Source organism: Pleurodeles waltl, chromosome 8 (assembly GCF_031143425.1).
Source record: "Pleurodeles waltl isolate 20211129_DDA chromosome 8, aPleWal1.hap1.20221129, whole genome shotgun sequence".
Lineage (NCBI taxonomy): Eukaryota > Metazoa > Chordata > Amphibia > Caudata > Salamandridae > Pleurodeles > Pleurodeles waltl.
In genome coordinates, this window is record NC_090447.1 from 799,253,136 (window position 1) to 799,277,410 (window position 24,275).

The 24,275-nt window shown below is 44.2% G+C and overlaps 1 protein-coding gene across 1 annotated transcript in view; it reads right to left on the bottom strand.

Annotated features, from left to right (window-relative positions):
- BIVM (basic, immunoglobulin-like variable motif containing) overlaps nucleotides 1–24,275 on the bottom strand; it is a 183,578-nt gene that overhangs the window by 77,186 nt on the left and 82,117 nt on the right. The window contains exon 8 of the mRNA XM_069205052.1: nucleotides 22,121–22,204. Coding sequence (XP_069061153.1) covers nucleotides 22,121–22,204 — 84 coding nt within the window. The remainder of the gene's footprint in view (nucleotides 1–22,120; nucleotides 22,205–24,275) is intronic.

A 24,275-nucleotide genomic window follows, 5' to 3' on the forward strand; every position in this document is an offset into this window, starting at 1 on the left:
TAAAATCACGATGTTCATTGTGCGCTACCACTTCATGGCATTTACTTGGTGGCCTTCGAATTGGCAAGACGCGCAGTTCATTTCTCGAGTCTAACTTATGTTATTCATTGTGCACAATCATTCCATGGTATTTACAACCTTTGTGAAAATCTGCAATGTGCGCAATTCAAGTTCCTGCAATTTAAGAAAACTAAAGTGCTAGAATTCTAGATGTGATATTGTATGTGCATAATAAGTCCCTCAAGCACGATTCATATGGTGGTTAGAAATCATTCAGATTCTTTTCTGATCCTCATGCAAAAGACTATACATGAATTTGAAAGTTGTATTTAACCTTTCTTGGTTCCCTCACAGGTATCCAGTTATCTTGAAGCCTAGTTATTTAATTCCATGCTTAAGTTGTCCATGTTTTCAGTATGACACTGCTTAGAGTCATAGCCTAGTACTGATTAATATGATATAATCTTGATATTGTGTGTTTTAACCTTTTGCTTCCCACAGGTCTCCTTCCCAGCTGTTCCCTACCTAATCCCCTTTTCCCCACTTGGATTCTCTTAGACTCTGTGACATTCTAATCAGAGTATTGGAGCTATCTTGTGGAGGAAGTGTTGGGAACGTGCACAGACCCCGAGGATCTGGTGACTCTGACACGTGGGCTGAATGACGGGCGTAAGATGAGACTGCTGTCTGCCTATATGCAGCGTCATGCGGTTGACATTTGCATATTGCAGGAGACCCACCTGGCTGCGGCCATCCAAAATAGGATAAAGGCTGGCTGGATTGGAGAATGTCATGCTGCGATGTATTCACGTTATGCTAGAGGTGTGGCGATTCTGATTAGGAAAGGGCTACAGTGACGCTTGTGGATCCGGCCGGTCGCTACGTCATGCTGCACGGCACGCTGCTGAATAGGCCTTGTAGATTGGTGTTGATTTACAGTCCAAATATTGATGACCCTGATTTTTTCTGGGAGGTGGATCGGCTGATTGACTTGTTGGGTTCTGAGACCTTGCTGTGTGTGTGTGAGGGGGGAGGGGGGCTTTTAATGGGATATTAGATCCTGTGACAGATCATGAGAGTCTGGCTCGGCCGCAACATGTGGGGCTGCCAGGGCTCTTTTGCATGTGATGTCTGAGGGTGCTTTAGTAGACATATGGAGGGTGAAGCATGGTACTGATAGGGAGGTCACCTGTGTCAATTATGCTCATAACAGCTGGTCCCGTATTGACAGATGGCTTGGTACCAGGGATGTTGAGCTTTGGACGCGGTCGGTTGAGCATATGGCACGCACTTTGTCGGACCATTCTCCAGTTCTGCTGGAGTTGGCTATACCAGGAGGCCGCTTGCGAGCCTTCATGTGGAGGCTTCCTCACGGTGCTCTTAGAGATCAGGTATTCTGAAATGAGATCCGTGACGCCATCCTACGTTATTTTGCTGAGAATCGGGAGTCTGTGGCTTCTGCTGGGACGGTGTGGGAGGCTTTTAAGGTGGTGATTTGTGGCATTTGCCTCTCTAAGCAGCATGGAGTGCTGAAGGCGCTGAGGAGGGAGCTGGCGGAGTTGGAGGCCAGCTTGTTGATCTGGAAAAACGCTTAGCGGCGGATTGGTCGGGCGCTACTCTGGCCACCTTGAGAAGTAAAATGAAACAATATGAGGAGGCGGCGTTGTGAGAGGTTTGCTTCTTGGGGAGGCATACTGTGGCAAGGAGATACGAAGAGGGGGGAGAGCTGGTCGTACACTAGCAGGCATGCTCTGTAAACCGTGGGCAAGTAATTATACTGTAGAGTTGTTGGATTCAGCCGGTGAGCATCACACTGTCACTGATGAGATTAAACGCGTTCTCACTGATTTCTATGCGGAACCTCATGGGTTGGACTCAGCGGCGACTGCTGATTATTTTGAGGATACCAGTTTGTTGTGGTTTGAGAATTCACATCGGTCATATCTAGATGCCCCCTTTTAGGTGGATGACGTGGTCAGGTGATCCGCAGCTTGCCGGGTGATAAAGCACCTGAACTGGACAGCTTAATATCGTTCTTTTATAAGGAATATGCTGATATCCTTGCACTGCACCTCCTGGAACTTTATGCGGAAGCGCTAGATGCCGGTGTTCTTCCTGCCTCACTGCGAGAGGCCCTCATTGTGAATATTTTAAAGCCTGGGAAAGATCCGTGCAGCTGGGACTCCTACCGCCCTCTTTCATTAATCAACATAGATAATAAGATCCTGGCGAAGCGAATTGCCGCACATTTACAGCCTTTACTCCCATCTCTGGTGCTGCCGGACTAATCTGGCTTTGTACCAGGCCGCTCTATCTTGCACAATCTCTGTACCTACTTTGTGGTCTATGGCACGATCGACCCTGACGACCGCGCGGCAGCAGTGTTCTTAGATGCTACCAAAGCTTTTGACTCCCTTGAGTGGTCATACATGTTTGCCCTGCTAGCTCGGTGGGACTGAGATCCAGGTTTATCCAACTGATTCGCTTGCTGTATTAGAGACCTTCTCTACCACAATCATAGAGAATTGGCATTTCGGCAGTGGCCAATACTAATTTCTAGGTATGCGGAAGATATTGCCCTGTATGTCCGTGATCCGCAGCAACATCTTGATGTTCTGCTAGATGAAATAGTGAGTTTTGGACGGTTCTCTGGGATTAGCATCAACTGGTCCAAGTCGGTCGTGTTGCCTCTATCTGCGGCTATGACACAGTTCCCCTCAGAATATCCAATTGGCTGGGCTGATGGCCCGGTGCGGTATTTAGGCGTCTGGCTGAGCGGGGACGTCACTACGCTTTGGTCAGCCAATTACGGTAGAGTTCTTGCGTGGCTGGAAGACAGGGTGGAGATGCGGTGCTCGCTGCCACTGTCGTTGACGGGTCGCATCGCGATAGCAAAGATGGTTATCTTGCCAAAGTTTTTATATCTGTTTATCAACCTACCCTTTGTTCTCACTGTGAGTTTTTTTAAAAGGGTTGGGTCCGCGCTGGTGAAGTTAGTCTGAGCGGGTAGGCAGCCCAGAATTTCATGGGAGAGACTGACACTTCCGTTCGAGATGGGCGGTTTGGCTGCCCCGGATTTAGAGCTTTATTATTACTGTGCGCAGGTACATTTCGCGCATTTCTGGCTATACCCCACGCGATATCTGCCACACTTGGCACCTGAAAGTGACGCTGTATGGCCTGATAGACTGCTGCGTGTGCTGGGGAGCCCGGTTAGGCCCAGACCACATGGGGTTGATACTGTGGCTTGCACGGCGAGGGCTTGGACTGCGTTGTTGCAGCGTGTTAATGTGCGTGAGACATTTGCCCCTGCGATGCCAGTTATGGATGTTGCGGACGGGCAGCTGTCGGGAGATGCCCGTGTGCATGAGTTTCTCCATGAGTCTGGCTTGACCACCTTGGGCTCTTGGTTTTCTGATGGGCTGGTCATCTCGTCTGAGGTGGCGCTCGGTGATGGGCGTGACAATGCAATGAATCGACTATATGTGCTTAGAATAGGTGCTATGCTCCGTTTGCGCTACCCCTGTTTCCCTGCGATGCCACTGGTGTGCCGTGTGTTGGAGCTCTTGCATCAGACTCGTTCCCCGAACAGGCTTATCACCAAGCTTTATGCTTGTACGCAGAGCGAGTAGCCTGAGACTGTGATGAGGGCGAGAGTACGCTGGGAGGCAGACATCGGTGAGGCCATCTCTGATAAGGTGAAGCGTAGATGCTGCGCGCATATGAGAGAGTTGTCCCCTAATTATAGACTGCGCCTTATTCATTTTAAGTTCTTACATGGGCTGTGTCATATGCCCTGTGGCATGAGAAGCATGGGTTTGCGTGCTGACGCGCGTTGTGAGAGATGTGGGGCCCTGACGCAGACTTTCTGCACATCGCTTGGAGCTGTGCCGGGATGCGTGAATACTGGACAGAGGTGTTGCGCATCATCGAGGAGATGACTGATACCGAGCTGCTGCACACTCCTAAGCTTGCCCTCTTAGGTTATGTGGAGGGGGTCGCTGCTATTCACAGAAGACGGATAGGGCTGCTGTTGTTGCTAGCCAAGCGCAGGGTTGCGTTGTGCAGAACTCCCTGTTGTCGTGTGTGGCTCCGGGATGCTTTGTCCTGTCAAGAGCAGCTGATGATATACTGGGAGCTTATGCCTGAGGGCTCGCGTCCAAAAGACATATGGGGCCCACTGCGTGCTTTTTTGGAGAATCGGGATTTTGGCAGCGTCTAATGGCTTGGCGCTTCCTATAGATAGCATTAAAAGGTTTCCTTCCTTCCATGCTATCCCACAAGGACTGCAGGAATATTGACGCTCTGTCGGCTGCAGAATTGTTCTGATCTTTTCCCCTTCGCTTCTCTCTATACCTTCTCCCTTCTCCACTTTCTGAGTTGAACCTGCCTGTTGTTGTATAGTTCTCTCGTTTCTCAATGTGCTCATCGAGAGTGCTCAGATTTTGATAGCATTGTATCATATTCAGTGAAGCCTGAATCCTGTTATGGAGATAGTGTAAGAAGGTTGCATGTTGTTGTCGATAACTATGCTTTACTCACTTGATGTACTGTTAATGCTGGCCTCTCAGATGTGAGACATTAAATATGTTGTTATTATTGCATAATAAAATAAATAAAAAAAGAATAATGAAGAACTTTCCTTCACCACACCACGTGAGCTTATCACCGTATTTGTCTCCCATTCTTATTTCTTCTTTTTATCCCAATTTCTACCTCATTTTCTTCACTCATGAGGTGGATACCACAATCATCACCAGAATGGGGTAGCAGATATTTACCTTATGTAGGTCTCAGGACATGTCTTTTACCATGTCAGAATGATTTTGTTGGTTTTCTTTACTACCACTTTAGCTTCCAAAATACAATGACGGAGCTCTTGCATTGAGATGTGTACATCGAGTAAGGGGTACATTTTGTGTAGGATCCACATTCATACTTGAGCTTAGTACAGATGGAAATTATTCCTTGTATCATTCATTATTTGTTTTCCTTGCAAGCTAATCTGTGGATGTTAAGCACCAATACTAGGTGCCATATTCTCCCCAATTCGCCCTCCAGCAAACCAACCTCACTTAATGAAAGATTTAAGCAAGGCGATGACATAAAGCGAGAGCCTCTTTTTAGGGGCAACAGGAGGGACATATTAATGGTGTTCAGCAAGTCTTGCTTTGTGTTTATCATCTAATTGTCCATTTCCAGGAGCTTCATCCTTGGCATCTCCGAGTAACACATCTGGGTTTCTCATATCTCTCTGGGGTTGGTTGGTGGTGATTTAAAGTGTTTGGTAATACAATTTTAAGAGACTTAACTAAAGGAGAGGATGTAGATTCAGTTCTGTGAGAGCTTCTGACAATTGCATTAATAAACCTTTTTTCATGGTTGGAAAAAGGAGATGTAGGGAAAGTGAAACTGCAGTTGCTCAGCAATGAACAAATTATATATAAGTGTGTATTTGCTCAATCAAAAATTGATATCTCAAAGGTTTGCCAGGGGTACGGTTTCCGGACCTACATCTATAAATTCTTGGGAATTTCTGGAAGTCATAAATTTGCACTACTGCAAGGACATATACCTGTGAGAGCACTTAGGTGGCTTGCTTAAAAAAGAGAAGAAGAATTTGGAATTCATCTAGCATACTTTACCAAATGATGCCTCTGAGATATTACATTTCACTTTGTACAATAGTTTAGAAAACTGTTTATCAAGTTGCAGTTTTTCTGTATATATTTTATTTTAAAACCGATCCCCAATCTAGTGCTCGTGCTTCTGCATGTATTTGCATAGAATCAGTGAGTGATCTGGTAGTATTATATGCAGGGGCACTGGAATTAGCCGGGAGGAGAGGACCAATTTATGCAGCAGAGTTGGCAAAATTATTGGATAAGAAAACAGGAATTGTGCAGCATGATGTGCCACATTTTGTGGTAGTGTTACTTTATTATTTTGTATTTTTTACACATGCTAACACTGTCTGGGCAAAGGTTTCACCTCATTAATTCTAGTTTAACACCCACATTTAGCAATAAGCAACAGAAAGGTGACCTATCAACCTTTGAAAAAGGCCTTCTGTTTCCCTGCAACACAGTTAGCCATGTTTTAGTAACGTTTAAGCTAGAAGCAATTTTTTAGTTAAAATCTGAAGACTATGCAGCAGATGATGGATTACATGGTAAATGTAACAAATTCATATTATGCAAAAAAAGCAGCAGCTGCAAAACTGCACACTTCCAATGGCCCTGATCATAAGCACCTTCAAATTGTTAAAGTTTGCACACATGTGTACACACTTTTATACTGGAACCATTGTCAGCCATGTATGCTGAGCTCACAGCATTTCCTCAGACCAATAATCTTAATAGTAAAGGCTTTTGTATTAATGAATCATACATACATGCCTCAGCACATGATGCGTATCGATGTATTGGCAGGCAAAATTATCACAGATCACAGAATGATAGTGTGATACTGTAAACTGGCAGCAAAGTGTTTGTGCTGCAGTGGGTTGAACCTACTTGCCCAGTGGTCAAAACACACATAAAAACATGTTGCCTTTAACCCCAAACAATATTCCCTACGCATCGGACGACAGAATTCCACAGCCAGGTGTATTCCATGGAAAAGTGCTGAGAGGACTACACCAATAATCTCTGCAATCCTGCTATGTAGTATTGGTGTTGTCATATTAAATCTCTGCAGTCTTGCAGTTTATGGGCTTACTGGCCCACCTGCAAAAGAGCTCAGGCTGGCAAGAACAGGTGTTCTGTTCATTCAGAAAATGAATAAGCAATAAAGATGCCTTTACATTTTTTTTATTTTGTTCATTTGCTGTGTGTTAAAAGAGAGGTCAAATGTGAGGTTATGTTTCCTTACAAACTGCTGCTTCTTTTATCACGGAGACTGGCATTCATTTTCATTTCTCTGACTGCAAAGTTAGAGGATTTTGCAAAGTGAACTCTCTTTAAGGCTGTAGGATGACGTTTGTTTTCTAACACACATTTAAATACCTTCTGAAATAACTGAACAAATATTTCAAAATGTATCAGCAGTTAAGAAAGCAATTTTTGTAATTCTGAGGTGTGATGGAAATAATATTTTAGTAGGATCAAACACATTAGAACAATTAACGTGTTGATGTGGAAGTGTTAAATATTTGCTGAAACCATATTTTCACACATTATTATTTACATACTATGTACTTTTACCAGTAAAACGGCATGTCACTGGGAAATAGTATAGCGTGACTCTTTTCTGTATGTGTTCCTTGTGTGGTGTTTGGATTTTTCATAATCTCTATGACTTCAGTGAAGTTACTTTGATGGTAGGACCCCTTCCACTCTGAAAATTGTTCCAGCTCCACTGGTTCTGATTGGCTAAACAGCACGGGCTCAGACTGCATAGCTCGAGTTGCAATCAGCCCATTAGGTGGCAGCTCACACTTGTGTTTTCAGTCAAAGATAAGGTGCGCTTCTCGTTGGCTGAGTACAAGGCGAAAGGTACAGCCAGAGATGCATGTGGTGCCTCAGAGCTCTTTCCAAAATTGATTAACAACATAGGATTGCACTTGGAACGTCGTCAGTCTTGGAAAGTGCTTCTTCTGTTTTTTTGTTGCTGTGGCAAAGAACCATAACACATCAGCTGGCTGAGCTATGACCGTGTAACTCCAGTTTCTCAGACCGGCATAGTCAGAGGCAAGTCCATTGTCTGCTGCTCCCGGAATCCCAAGCTGGCGCCTGCTTTCCCCACCTGCTGCAGATGCCCCAAGAGTGCATATGCTGCAGGTTCCTGTGGCCAGGACACTACAGCCCTACTTACCGCTCCTGCCCCACCGAGAACTCTCAGCTGGCGATTGCAAGCTTTCGGCCAGGGCCTACTAGCATGGACAGATCTGGCAGTACCACACTCGCAGATATCTTTAGCAACGGGAGCTCAAGAACACTATGACCTCAGAGGCAGGGCCTTTCTGACATATGGGACATTAAGACATTGCTGCAACACTGACATTGCTGCAAAACAGAGACGTTTGAGGTCCTGAACCTGAGACAAACCCATTGCTCCCTGCAATATATTCTGTGGATCACGGTAGAAGATTGGTGACCCAGCTATACTGTACCTTCGTGAAAAATTCTGACAGAGCTACCACACTTAAGAATGAAATTAGATGAGTCCCAGGGTCAGGCACTGCATGCTACAGAATGGTGGAAAACATTGGAATAGCCACACAAAATACCCAGATATACCAGTTTCAAATGTGTACAACTCTATATTCTGCATAGGACCAACTTAATACCCCCCCCCCTCAACTGCGTCCACTGCATTTTCCCATCAGCAATAGATACTGGCCTCTGATATAGGTTAGAATCAGCTGATTTGCTACACGTTTGGAGCCTGCAGAATACTGTAACCATACTGTAACATGGTGCTAGAAAACATTGTACGTACCAAGGGCCAGGACAGACTAACATTGGTAGAATGATACATACTTGGCATATACCCCCGCCCCAATCATACAAAATCCACTACCCACTTTGCAGACCTCACGCTGCTCCTGGCTAACAGGCAATAGCTATGATCTGCAGGGCCCCTCTCAATCCCGCAGTGGTGAGTGGAAGTGCAGTGATGGACACAGGCAGAGCACAAGGCATTTTGCAGAGAGAAGAAACAGGCTTTGCACAAATGCTCATTGGGGACTACTGGCAAACAATCCTCCACCACTTTACCAACTTAGTCAAAGATGGTGCTACACCACCTTAAATCCCAAGACCCACACACAGCTACCTTTCCTGCGTGTGACTTACCCCTACCACCCTGCCCCAGACCCAGGCGCCACCCCATACGCCAACATCCTTGAAGACCAACTCACTAAACATACCAACCATTTACTGGGCATATAAATATACTCAAGTAGTGGTGAGCCTAAGGGAGGTAAGGGGGGTGGGAACTGCTGTTCTACATTCTTATTGCATATATAGAAAGAAGTTGCTTCAATCTATCTACTAAGTACCGGTCCACTGATCAGGCCACAGCCAACTGCAGATATTTATCCTTCATCTTGCTTGCCCAGAAGCAGTCACAATGAGCCAAACTTGCTACTTATGCAAATGTTCAGCTTGCATATACTTACCATGTAGTACCTGCCAACGGCACCAAACAATGTTTTTTTCCTTGCCAACGTCAATTAAAAAAAATATATATTTTTGATTACAAAATGGCAAGACAGTGGTCATGTGTACCTTCTATGAGAGCTAGATTCTTACTGAACAGAGAGCAAAAGTTTAGTCTTGCAAATAAAACAAAACAGTTTTTTTGTACAGCATCCATGCTGAACTTTTGTTTTTGAAGGTGCTCCCATATGTGATAATGAGGAAAAGGAGGCTCAGTGAAAAAAAAATATTTGCCTAGCATCACACAACGTGAGACCTGTTAATCGTTCTGGAGCAAAAGTGTGGGTGGCATGCTTAAGCATTTCTTTCTCCTGAGAGGAACTGCACAGACAGCTCCAATTTTGAGAGTGTTTCCACCAGAAAATCCTCTTCCTCTGACATGACGTGCATACCTTATTTGTGAAAGGCAGCTTTCGTTGGGCTACCCAATGATTTATGTTGCAGTATCATCAGAGGGGGAAACCTTTACTGGAATGTGTCCTAGGTCTGGATCCACTGGGGGATCATTATCATAAATAATAACGTGATACACTGTTCCTAAGAAAGACCAGGGGACTATAGGATGATTGCTCTAGAGTCTCATAACTCAGGAGCATGAGTCCTCACACACCCAAATGGGTGTCATGCTTCATCATCGGACAAGCTCCTCGTCAGACTGGCGCTGCAATGTCTGACGGGCACCACCCAATGGGGGGCTCTTTGCCGGAGATCTTCTTGATGATGCCGCTCTCGCCCTCAGATAGATAAAGGGGAAAGACACCGCGGAGGGTTTAGAAAAAGAAAGAATCTAAAATTGGCTCTGAACCCTGACTCGTTTTGACTTTATTCTATTAATGTTGGGTAGAGGCCAAGATTAAAAAACTCAACAAAAGAGTGAAACAGAGGTAATGCTCAACCACTCTCTAACTGTATATGTCATGGTGGTGGGTCAAGAAACTACAGGACCCTATCTCTGTATTGGGTCGACATGTTTCGCGTCTTAGTGGTCCATATGGATCCAGTGACGCTTCCTCAGGACCTAGTATGAATCAAACTCCTCCAACTATGAGCTGAATTAGCTAATTATAAATCAGAACTGACAGTCAAGACAGTAGATAACGTCAGTCACTTACAATCATTCATTGTAGCCATAGGTTCAGTTCCTATTCGTCGCCCCTCCCATTTAGAGTAGGGGCATCCTGGGATCACGCGGACCTACAACCAGATGTGTATACCAAATTCGGGAGCGCGACGAGGGTAGGTCTTTCCACCCACAACCAGATACCTTCAATTTGGTATACACATCTGGTTGTAGGTCCGCGTGATCCCAGGATGCCCCTACTCTAAATGGGAGGGGCGACGAATAGGAACTGAACCTATGGCTACAATGAATGATTGTAAGTGTGTAGTTTCTTGACCCACCACCATGACATATACAGTTAGAGAGTGGTTGAGCATTACCTCTGTTTCACTCTTTTGTTGAGTTTTTTAATCTTGGCCTCTACCCAACATTAATAGAATAAAGTCAAAACGAGTCAGGGTTCAGAGCCAATTTTAGATTCTTTCTTTTTCTAAACCCTCCGCGGTGTCTTTCCCCTTTATCTATCTGAGGGCGAGAGCGGCATCATCAAGAAGATCTCCGGCAAAGAGCCCCCCATTGGGTGGTGCCCGTCAGACATTGCAGCGCCAGTCTGACGAGGAGCTTGTCCGATGATGAAGCATGACACCCATTTGGGTGTGTGAGGACTCATGCTCCTGAGTTATGAGACTCTAGAGCAATCATCCTATAGTCCCCTGGTCTTTCTTAGGAACAGTGTATCACGTTATTATTTAGCTTACATTGGAGGATATACACTGGACCTTTATCCCTCCCAATCCCCCCTTCTCTTGGACGGATCATTATCATAGTCTTCCCATGAGTCATCTTTAGATTCAAGGTGGAGTGGGGCATCATAATTATCTGATTGGCATGGAAGCTACCCACATCTGAATAAGAACATGCAGACCCTAGAGCGAGTATGGTGGGGAGGTGGAGGAGGGAGAGGTTAAGTGAAAGGAAGATGGCTAGTGGCAATGTCTCTGGGGGTTTTGGGCATAATTATGGGCTTGAAAAGATCTCTGGACTGAGTTCCTCTCTTGATGAAGGCTCAGCAGTTTTTCAGGAGGAAATATGGGTAGAGATTGTCCCTACTTGAGGGTGAATAAAGATGCACTTTTTACATTTGTCTAGCTCCTCTTTTATCTTCTGGAGTACTGGTCTGCCGGAGATTTTGAACCTGACTATGGAAGGTGGTACTGAAACAGATGCCAGTTTTTGGCACTAAAGGAGGGCAGTTGTCAACACTCCCATCAGCTTCGAAGGGTGGTGAGGCTTTTGGACACCGTAGGCCTTCTTCAGACTTGAAGGCCAATGTAATTCAACACCCTTTGGTGGATCGTGCCTCGGATCCGATGCCATCAATAGGTGCGGACTAGAGCCCCAAGGCAGGGGAGGACCTGAAAGTGGCTGTTGGAAAGGGTTGGATGCGGGACTCTCTCAAAAGTGGTGCTCTGGTTCCGAGTGCGGCCTGCTATGAGGTCAACAATGGGCTTCGCCCTCAACAATACTCATGCTGCTGGGTGTGGTCTTTGTGTGGGGACCCATAGAGGCTAAAATAAATGGAGCACTTTCTCCTTCCTCTTTGTCATTGGTTGAGGCGATGAAGTCAATAGCTTCGGGAATGGGTTGGTGAAGCGGGACACTTGAAGACTTGATTTGTTCTTCCTCCTCAGTGGCGAGGGGTCTGGTTCGCAGAAGTTGTCCTGGGCTTCTCTAGTTGGCTTCTCTGCATCCTGGTGTGGGTTCAGAGACCTGTCGCTCCACTAAAGAAGGGTTCTCTTTTACACCAGAAGGTACACTTGGCATTGGTATGGTCTGGAGGTAGACAAAATTTGCAGGCGCATTGGCTGTCAGCCCAAGGATAATTAGCGTGGCAACGAGGGCTTTTCCTGAATGCCGTCCATTTCACCCTCTATCATCCTTTGACATTTTCCAATGTTTCTACAGACCAAACGTTCGAGGCCTTCACAGGTGTTGGTGCCTTGCAAATCAAGGACCCAGTATTGCGTGATGGTCTACAAAGTGCATTAGTGTGGAGCAAAGGCATTTGAAAGTTACAGCTACTATTCAAAAGCCTTCCTCAAAGGAGAGTGTGGAGGGCTGAACTGCGAGGACCCAAAAATGAACGTGGAACGCATCATGTCTGGGAGTCCCATCGGTACACAACCAAACCCAATGGTGGAGAAAAGCAATCTAACAATGGAGGTGATGTCCATGCGCATTGCCTACTAAGGGAGGAATCACTCATCACCATGTGACTCAAAAGACTTCTTCAAACAACAACTGGCAACTGTAGAGCTTCGTTGACTGGTGTTTAATTGAAAAAAGCTGGTCACGGGATAGGCGAAAATACCCTCCTGGGCTCCCGTGGGCAAAGTTAGGAAAGGTTGCTTCCTCTTGGCGCTCAAGAAACTTATAGAGAAGGACCTGTGGTGAGTCCTGCTGGCCGGAGTGAGCCACTTCTGCTCCCGCTGTCGGCCATTGCTATTGCCATTGCCATGCCCTGAGGCAGTCTCTGGCCGGATCCTGCCGTGCTGTGCTGGTTGAGGCACTTTGAGGCGCCTTGAGATACTTTGAGGCCGTCCCCTGCTTCCTGCCCTGCCCTGCTCTAGCTCCAGTCCCGGTGCTGGTGTTTGGTCGCCCTCACCTCAGTCCCAGCCCTCAACTCCAGCTTCAGACTTGTTCGCTGTTGGTGATCCGGTTGTTGGTCCAGTTGTTGCTCGGTCTACGCGGCCCTCGAGCCCTGGGAGGAGCAGGTGATGTGATGTGAGGCCATCTTGAGGCGACAAGAGACCGGAGACAGGAGAAAGTGAAAAAGCGGAAAGGGGTGACGCCAGACCCCGGTGGACGCAAGTGGTTGCACAAAACAATGCAAGTAAGCGACCCCACCAACCTGCTATTTACCTGCTATTACCTGCTAAGCTAGTTAAAGACATTTGAGAAGTGGAGCGAAGCAGCAGTTGAGGGGGGAGGAAGGAAATAGGAAGGAAATAGGAGTTTGTTAAGGAGAAGAGAAGAAGAGAAGAGCAGATGATAATGGTGCCGGAGGGATAGACACCATCTGTGTACTGCGTTCCATGTGCCGCATATTGTGTACCTCCGCAAAAGCAATTCTACCCCCTAGGAAACAATTTACTGAGACTAAAAACTGCTGAAGCTGCTGGTCCTGTCCTATATGGTAGGAGTTCAAGTAAAAAAATAAAAATAAAAAAAAAAGATAATAACAACAATAACAAAAGTCACTCTCCAAAGACCCAGCAAGGAACTGAGGGGGGGCACGGTGAAGTCCCCCAAGATGGTTGGAACAAGAGGAAAAACAAAGAGGGCCAGGGAGGCCAATGAGGCACTAGTTCACCTAGGGAAATCCCAAAGATCAGAGCAGGAACCCAATAGTCCGCAAGATCCTGGGTTAGACCAGGACCAGGACCCTGGAACCACTCAGTTATCCCAAAGGGAATTCGTAAATCAAGGAGAGGCCACAGCAGAGGGTGTCCAACCCGAGAACTCTGGTGACGAAAGTGAACTAGGAGAGGAGATGGGTGGAACACCTGAAGTGGCGTCAGGACCTCTGCTACTAGCCTATACTGACCCAGATGACCTTGATGACATGGGGTGTGTAATACTGAACGTAGGAGAAACTGCGGGGCCTTGCAAGTCCTCCGAGTAGGAGACAACAGTATACACCGATGCAGCCGGGCCCAGGTGGGACCAGGGGAGTAAGGAAAGCCAAACCAAAAACAAACACCATTACCAACTACTATAACCAAGTGAACTTAAACACTGATCGGCTGCAGATGCAAAGCTCTAAATCCAGTGACCACCCAGTACAGTCATCGGGGGGAAAGATGGCAACAATGTGGGGGGGGGTTGAGCTGGAGCATTCAGAGACCGGGCATCTGGATATTCCCCTATCCCAGCAGCGATCTGCTCGATCATCTCAATCATCTCATCCAATGAATAACTCCTTCAGGGATGGCGAAGTGGAGTCAAACAACTTCCCAGACTGGGGAAATTCCTCGGGGGAGCAAAGAAAAAGCCATGAGCTACCTTATCCCGAAGCCCAAACGGGACCACTAAATCCTGGGAGCTCTTTACTAATATCCCCCCTACGATGTGCCCAAGCAGAACTTATAGTATTCCAAAACACAAAGGGGCCTGAAATAGAACAATTACCAATAAAGCAGACCCATAAGCTTTCAGTGTCACAGCTTCATCGCGAAAGCCAAACAGGAAAAACTAACTCAATACTGCGTAGACACGATAGTAGTTCCTTTAGTCTGGAGCTTTCCTCGCTTGACAACTCTGCAATTGGCAATATAGAGCCCCAATTAAACAGTATAACATCGGAAGATTTAAATTTCCAGGAAGGCAGTATAATACAAGGCCATAGGGGAAAGGACGATAAGATCTCAGAAGGCCAAACAATTAATGAGCAAAATGGACAAACCTGGGGAAATAGAGATGATTTCTCATTAGACCAACCAATTCTTAGCATTATGAAAGTTATATGTACAACATTGGACTCAATTGCAACAACGATCATGGTCTAGTCTAAAAAATTAGATGATCAACTTGAGCTGACTAAACAATTTACAACTTCAATACAGACCATAGATTACAGTATGGCCTTAGTAGAGGGCGTTATAAGGGAAAATCTGTTGCATCAGGCAGTGGCTGACAAGATGGACAGGCAAGCTTGTGGCCCACTGCTGGAAAAACTACTGGAAGTCCCGAAAGTAATCAAAGACATAATCGAAGATTGTAAATACAGCCTCAAAAGCACACAGGTGTGCAACCATGAGTCAACAGAAACAGAATCCTGATTAACTGAAAGGCCAATAGATGGAGAAGATAGAGAAGGGCCCTCTGGCCCAGGACGAGAGGATTGCCCAGATGCGAATATCTATATAGATAAGACTGAGGGAAAGAACGGAAGTCTCGCACCTGGAATCATAGCCTCAAGCATAGTAGAAAAAAGGGCCTTGAGCAAAAGGCCTCAATCAATAGGTAAATGGAAAAATACGTGGAAAAAAGCTAGAGGAAATAAAAAAGTACCAGCAAAAAAGGCTCTAAATATGCCACGACAGGCATGCCCAGCAGGGCAAATTAGGAACATAGGTGACCAGCCTGCCCAACAGCAGTATAGAGATCAAAACATTAAGCCAGCGAGTCTCAAGAAATCTACTGACAAAGACAGTAACTTTACAAATAAAAATCCCGGATTATTGTGCGACAAAAGCTGCACTCACCATTCCCACATAAACCGTATACCCACTGGCCTCAGGGGAAACCAGGCATCTGGGCATGACACAGATAAAGGAAGGAGGTCAGAAAAAGATATAGGTGCAAATCATGGGACAAACGAGGCAAATGACGCCCTAGTCAATGGATTACCCAAACGGAGCCTAGAGACATCAAAATTAAGTACTGGCATGGACAAGTACCTCCTAGCTACAAAAATAGAACACTTAGCTCAGGTACATTACTCAAATACTGTGGGAGACCACTATGGAAAATGCCAGCAGCCTCCGAACTCCATTACTGAGGGGGTACCACAAGAAAACAGTAAAAGTGAAAGCAGAAGGGCAGAGAGCCCCGAGTTCACAGGAAGTGGACAAAGTATAAGAACAACTATGTGCGTGGACAATTTAATAGCTCCGGTTCCTGCACCTCGGACAAAAGCAAAATACTGCTATCAGGCTAGCCCAGGGAATTACAACCTCAGTAGCCAGCCTGGGTGGGTTACTGATCCACCTGACCTTTCACGCCCAGTGCTTGACCTGGAAACTAAAGAAAAAAACGGATAATTGGCCTCCAAAAAGGCAGCCATGTGAAGGACATAGGAACAAAGAGTTGCAATTTGGAAGGGAAAAAGGCCAGGAAGAACGAACATTGACCGGATGGGCAGTTACCACTTATAATAAAGAAAAGGAAGATAATCAACTTCAAGAAAGATGGTCGCATGGAGGTGGCGGGCATACCAAGATCCGCACTGAAATAAGCAAAGAACTTGAAGACATGATTATGTTTATCCCCGAGTACTCCTCAAGAGAAAGCCTAGACATCCTAAATAGGACCAATATCCTACATCTGGTCAACTCTCTGCCAGCCTTGCAGAATGTAACAACTAAAGACCTCCTCTCAGTAAGATTCATACAAAGAAAAGGCTTAGAGACCGGGGAATCAACAGAAACAGTCTGGGCTTCACCTTGGATAGTAAAACAGATCTTAAAATGTTCTAACTCGTTGAAGATCTGGGAAATTTCTACCGCCATTTCGCAAAAGGAACCGTATCCAACAATATTTCTTGAAAAAGCTCCAAAGCAAAATGTGTCAGGTAGGCATGAGGCAAAAGGCAATATTGCCTCGATACTGCAGGGAGCAATTAGCTCCAACCAACAACTCCCTGAACGATAAATCTGAGCAACATGAGGTTCTGCCTGTTGGTTAATTCCCCTAGAAACAGCATGGGCAATCCCCCACAGTTGCAGAAATACGAAGGTCAGCCATCTAGAAGCCTGTAGCAAAAAATGGACGGCTTGAACACAAAAGACAGAACCAGCCCAACATTAAAAATCTTAAGCTGGAACATTGCAGGCTTAAAAAGCAAACTGGAGGATAAGGATTGGGTAGAATTCATTAAACAACAAGAGATCAGCTGCTTCCAGGAAACTTGGTCTACTAATGCCATCGATCTAGATGGGTTCTCCACTTTCCATTTACCTGCTATCAAACAAAAAAAAGGAAGACCATCAGGAGGCCTGATCATTTGGATCAGAACTTCACTGCTGGGAAACTATGCAGTAATTGTATTAAGCAAGGAAATCCACACGCTTGTAGTAAAATGCGAGGAGTGGTCACTCAAAATAGTAAATGTGTATTTTCCTCTTATCAGCAGGGTCCAAGTCATGCCAGGTGTGCGGCTCCTCAAGGAACACATCTTAAACAAAAGATCCAAAGGTTGGAGGAACCCAGCATTTGGTCACACAAACGACCGCCCCCCTCAGTTTTGTAAAACCTTTTTACTGATATGCGGTGATTTCAACACTAAACCCCATTCTATTCTCGAGGATGAACAAGTAGTAGAGGAAGATCACGTTTGGAACATTCCGACACCCCTTATCCAACGATGTCAAGACTCCAAGAAAGGAGAATTAGGCCCTCATTCCAATGTTGGCGGGCGGCGGAGGCCGCCCGCCAGAATTCCCCCCTCCGAAATACCGCGCCGCGGTCAAAAGACCGCGGCGGGTATTACAAGTTTTCCCCTGGGCTGGCGGGCGGTTGCTGAAAAACCGCCCGCCAGCCCAGGGGAAAACGACCTTCCCACGAGGATGCCGGCTCGTAATCGAGCCGGCGGAGTGGGAAGGTGTGACGGGTGCAGTGGCACCCGTCACGTATTTCAGTGTCTGCAAGGCAGACACTGAAATACTTTGCGGGGCCCTCTTACGGGGGCCCCGCGACCCCCCCTACCGCCATCCTGTTCATGGCGGCTTTCCCGCCATGAACAGGATGGCGGTAGGGGGGGTCGGAATCCTCATGGCTGCGGAGCTCGCTCCGCAGCCATGGAGGATTCACACGAGCAGCGGAAAGTCGGCGGGAGACCGCTGACTTTCCGCTTCTGACCGCGGCTGAACCGCCGCGGTCAGAATGCTCGTTGGAGCACCGCCAGCCTGTTGGCGGTGCTCCCGTGGTCGGTGGCCCTGGCGGCCACCGGCCGCCAGGGTCAGAATGACCCTCTTAATCTTTGAAGCTCTCATAGAAGGAGGAATCCGTACATTAAATGGAAGAACAAATTCAGATAGAACCTTCAAACCTACCTTTCGAACTGGAAAAAGGCAAAGTGTAATCAATTACATGGCAATAAACATCGAAGCCTGGCATTATGTCATCGACATGGAAATAAGGGACAGGATCGAGAGTGACCATGACCCATTGCTAATGGAGATGGTCCATCCGGACATGAGTTCAGGGAAGACTGAGTCTCCATTTAACGGAAATAGCTTAACAATAACTATGAGACCAAAATAGGAAAAATATATTAAGGTCAAATTTGGACGAATCCTTTATGAGTGTACCTAGTCAAACCTGGTTGTTATCACTCAGCACGTTCCTTAATCCATCAGTCAACAAGGCCTTACCCCTCCTGCACAATTTTAACAATCTGTTATTACAAACAACAAAGGAAAGGACCAAGCATCTTCAAACTAATCCTAATATGATGGAAGGCTGGTTTGATGACGAGTGTTTAAAATTAAAAAGGGCGCTATCACAAGCACTAAAGAACCGGCATCTGAATGACTGTAATGAGCAACATTTTTACGAGTGCAGGCAACAGTACAAGAAATTATTGAGACACAAAAGGAAAACATTCCCACATAAGCTCTGGAAAATTCTCTTGCATGCAATTTCGGCAGGAAACCGTAAAAAGTTCTGGGAGGTAATTAGGTGGGGATGCGAAGGCCCTCCGAAAAACCTAGAGCTGAATATCAACCCACAACTCTGGGTAAAGCACTTCACCGCCCAGTATCAGGAAGAGGTCAAGAGGGTACCCGGGAGTACCAATAACTCAAATAGTCCCAGTCAAGGGCTGGAAGGTAGTAACCAAAGATCAAGTAAGGCATTTCCACTTCAAGAGACTTATGTGGCATCATTAAAATGGCACGTTATGTCGAAATATGAAACACAGGACGAATTAGTCCCTAACAAATTCCCTAGCACAAATTCTATGCAAGCAATCCATGCCAATCCATGTGCAATGGAGTTAACACTGGAATTTAGTGAGAAAGAGATTAAACATGCTATTCTCCACCAAAAGCCGCACAAGGCTGCAGGCCCAGATGGCATTCCTTCAGACGTTTATCGTAATCAACTAATGTTATGGCTACCTGCTCTAGCCCGTCTATTCAACAGTGTTTGGCACCACGAGGTAATCCCCACTTCTTGGAAGAAATCAATAATTGTTACAATTCACAAAAAAGGGCCTCGGGATATGGTGTGTAATTACAGGCCAATCTCATTGCTTGATAGTGTTGGATTTTTTTTTGCCAAAATTGATTCAGTTGCGCTTAGACCAATAGCTAGAGGATGGAGATTTATTATCGACACATCAAGCTGGTTTTAGGAGAGGCCAAAGTACAACGGATCAACTTTTCAAGTTGAACATGATCTGCGCTAAATATGTCACCCTAAAAGATTGTCCATTATATCTGGTCTTTGTGGATCTTCAAACAGGTTTTGACAGCGTAAATCGCCAAATATTATGGCAGTTATTGTCGGAAATGGGAATACAGGGAAACATTTTAAGGCTGTTAATTCTACTGCATTCAGGAAACACTGCCAGGGTCAGATATAGTACGAGAAATGATTATACGGCAGAGATTCCAATCCAGCGAGACGTAAAACAAGGCTGCGTTTTGGCTCCAACCTTATTTAATTGCTACATAAACGAAGTAAGTCAAGACCTCAGGAAATTAAATCTGGATATGCCAAAGCTAGTCAATGAAAGTATACCTATCTTGATTTTCGCTGATGACGCTGTATTACTGGCAAGAACGGAGATAGCAATGCATCGACTACTTGGGGGTTTTGAATCATTTTGCACCTCGAGGAGTATGGTAATTAATGAGGGGAAAACAAAGTTTATGATTCTTAACCAAAAACAGAAGATGCAATCGACTTTTAGGGTAAACAACAAGCCTTTGGCCCAAGTGGCTACTTATGACTACCTGGGCTGTAGGCTGGACGGAAAACTGAAATGGAAACTGCAAATTTATAAAAGCAACATCTCCTTGGCCCAACAAGCTGGAGCTGTACTCAGATTCGCAAAAGCTACAGGCAATCATTCTGTGAGTTCTGCACTGCTTGCATATAAAACAAAAGCAAGGGCTGCAGCACTATATGGCGCAGAGATCTGGGGATTTAGAAAGACTCCATCAATACAAGTAACCGAGAATAAATTCTTACGCCGATTTCTTTGCTTAGGCAATGCCACACCAATGAATGCAATAAGAATTGATCTACAAATGAGGAAGATTGAGGACTACATTGCACTGGCTCCAATAAGATACTGGATCGGTATTTGGGCAAAAGAGGAACTCAAACCATATGGAGATGTATTGATGGACATCATGAAGCTACAAAGTCATCGGAAATTGCCCTGGTTCAAACACATCTCAACCATCCTGGCTGCCATAGGCCAGGAAGATCTCTGGCTCCATCCAGAAAAAATCAGAAGGCTTAGTCTATCTGTTTAAAAAAAAGGCATACTGGGACCAAAAGACACAGAGCATGTGTGAGACACTTAGCCCTTTATTTAAGCGTTACATTTTGTTTAATCAAGAGCTCAAACCAGCTTTTTTCATAGATAGTATTTTTCCGGAAGAAAAAAGGCCTCTCTATTTTAAATTTCATATGGGCACACTACCAGTGATGGCGGTGACCAATAGATGGCAACCCGTCCCTCCGGGTAGACTAGAATGCTGTCCATGTCTTCATGGTGGCCAAGAAACACTATCCCACTTCCTTTTATTATGTCACTTCACGCTTAAAGTCCGCAAATTGTATTTACGTCCACTTTTTAGATCACACGGAGTCAGGAAGTGCAAAGAGGCGGAAGTGTTATGTATGCGATCAGATGAAAAACATATTGTGACAAAGGTCTCAACTTACATACTGGAGGCTTGGAAGTTACGTCTATCAATGCACCTGCAGCTGACACAAGTATAATTGCTCGTGTTGCCCCATAGCTGCCACTAGCTTGGGAAGCCGGTGCAGGCTGCTGTAAAATGGGCCAGGTCCTGGGTTACTATTAAACTGGTGGTTGGCACCATAAGGTCCCAAATGATTAGTGCCAGAATAAGATATCTAAATTTTAGATTTATAATGTCTTTTTAGAATAAGTTAAGAGTGCTATGTAAATTATGGTTACAGATCACGTTTTATGACAATGCAGGGTAAATTGGGTACACTTTGGCACACGTCAAACCAAAGATTCAAGTGCAGTTTTTTTTACTGAGATGTTTTATTTAATGTGATTATTTATAGAGTATGATGGATTGGTATTTATTGTGTGTAATTGTTATGGCCGGATAGGCTGACAACAAATAAATAAATGGTAAACAACTGGCAACATACAAACCAAATACTGGATGGCAGGAGTATCCAGAGCATGTGTACATACAGTCACACATGCTGCGAACCAAGTGGTACCTGTATTTTCTCTCCTCTTCAGGATTGAACTTTATCACTGTATATCTAATAAATATTTGATGTGTACATCTCTAAGTCTCAAAACGCCTTAATGTTTCAAACTGTTCACCTAAAGCACCAATATAAAGCACTTTGCCACCAACTGAATCCTCTAAGAGTTATATGAAACAAAACACATTCTATTTACAGTCCTAATTAAACAGGCAATCGTTCATGATCTTTTTAGGTTTCCTTTTTCCAGCAGTTCAAGTCAAAAGCTAACAAGTAGTCAGATGCCTGTGTATCTGGAGCACTACTGGAGTTTAAGATAGCACAACAGCAATCAATCTGAATGTTAACACACTGCAAAACACAACTGATCTGCATATGTTATTGGCTGCATGCACTCTATTTTACTATATAGTTTGAAATTTATTTCCACAAATCTGCTTCTTAGTAACATCTTGTCAGCGAGGGAGACTCCTTGTCCCTCTGTCTCATTTCTACACAAGATCTTTAAACTCTAGTGAACGGGAACATCCTTACAACTTACCTGATCCTGTAGGGACCTGTAAACACAGCACTTTTATTTTAAAAAAAGTCAAGGTACTGTGAAGAAAGCTTCAGAATATTATTTGCAGTGGTTGAACTGACATAAGACATAAGTGAACATAAAACAATGTTAACTCACTTTTTGCAGTGAATTGTGGGGTGCTTTCTACTTGGTTCTCCTATCAGGATCCAGTACTCCACTTCATGTTGCAGGAGAGGACCTCTGTTGATCAAAATAAGAAACTTGCTTTTTTGTTTAGCATTATATTTACATTTGCATTAATTAACAAGCTGCATTTGGTAGGTTTCTGTCCTGTTTTAGAAATAACGTATTCTATACACCGCAAGCTCATTTCTTTGTAAAGGTGGCTATCATCTACCTTAATTCTCTCCTTTTTATAACTTGCTTTGCAATTTAATAAAAACAAATCATACAATGTACATAATAAGGAGAACAAATCATTACCTTACAGAACAATAACAAAGTAATTTAAATTGTTCCAAAATGAATTAACTTTTTTAAAATGGATCTTAATGTTTGTGGGATTCCTTAGCTTGTCCATAAAAGGTGTCAAGAGACCTCCATAAATGTACATTTCCATGGTAGCTTGACAAAATAATCAGAACATCTAATGCCTCGGCGTGCCTTTCACATCTCTGTTAAGACAAAACACTACTTCTTACTAGGATTTCCAATAGTGCTCAAAATGTGATTCTAGTTTTATAGCCAAAAGCAACTTGATATGTTTGTACTATATGGTCAATCGAAAGGCAATCCAGAGTGTTCTTTGAGAATTCATATAAGCTGTCAGACTCATTCACCAATCTTTCTGACCAGCACTCGGGATTCAGTACATGTTTGTATGCCATTTAATCACCCAGTTAGCATTTCCTCTTGGAAATTTGTCCCGATGTTCTACTACCTGTGGTGAATGTTTGTCCTGACATTGTATAAATGTAGGCCTATGCTGACTGCCTTGGTTTCATTTTGATGATCTAATTTTACAGACTGTTTTTACAGTAGGTGTATTGAATCTTAGGCAAACCTAACATGTTTCTTTTATAAGCAATGCTAAGTACTAAATCTTATATCTAGAATATGGTGTGCATCTCTGCATTGTAGTTTTTATTATTTATGTTAACCATTTAGCAGTCCGTGGAAATAATTGGCTTTTCAAAGTTGCAAAAAGAATATATGATAAATAACACAAGAAATCTGAGACAGTGAAGCAGTATAGAAGTAATTACATAAAATATTTTTCGATAAATGAAGACTGATAACACCATAAAACTTTAAAGAAATAATACAAAAGCTTTTCAAACTGCCTCAAAATCCAAGTCAAATTAACAGGGCACGTGCATTGTAACAGCACAAGTAAGGCAAATGTAAACAAAAAATCTACAAATTTCCTAATTACACTACCATGAATACCAGAGAACCATGTTAGGGGGCGTTTTAAAAAGTATGTATAGATATAAATCTCTACTAGAGAAGAATTATTTAAAATTTTCCTGATTGTAGAGAATGAACATTGGGAATATCAATGGTTTAAGTGACTACCTTTCCATTATGTAGTCTTGAGTGGGTGTTTCTAGCACGGAGACATGTATATATTAAAAATTCCTCTGTTCAACAAAATACTGTATGTAAGGTGGAACCTAAACTTTCTTACATCATTTAAGTTTTGATGACTAAGAAATTAGACACTTTTAGTTATACCATTAAGATATAGGGTCACCATGGATCATGAAGCTAACACATAATGCTATAACAAATGTGTATTTCTCCAGCATCCCAGTAAATTTTCTGCACCCAGAAGCAAAAGACTGCAGAACTGAATAGGCTTTTAGTTGTAAAGACAGAGCAAAGCTCCACTGTTCTTGGCACTTGTGTTCCAAAATTAAAATCTTCAATGCAGTTGGAATCCTTAGAGTATCAACTATTCTGTGATTAAATTATAATAATGTGATGTGCATGTATGTAATGATTCATTCCCATTTTTGCAGTTTCAAGTGCTGTAAATAAAAGGTAAGGTATTACTGTAATCAAATTTAATGCTATTCTCAATTCCTCAACCTCAGAACGACATATGCATGTGTTGGCCTTGCCTGCAGATCATACCAGGCTACAAGTAACAAACAATTATTTCGCTGAGCAAATCTGCCAGCAACTGAGGGTTGCTTTAACTGGAAATAGGCTGATCCAGAACTATGAAAGATGCTTCTTTTAGCATCCCGCATCAATCTCTCATTGCAGGTCAAACACGGAAGGAAAAATATGGAGATGTTTTCAT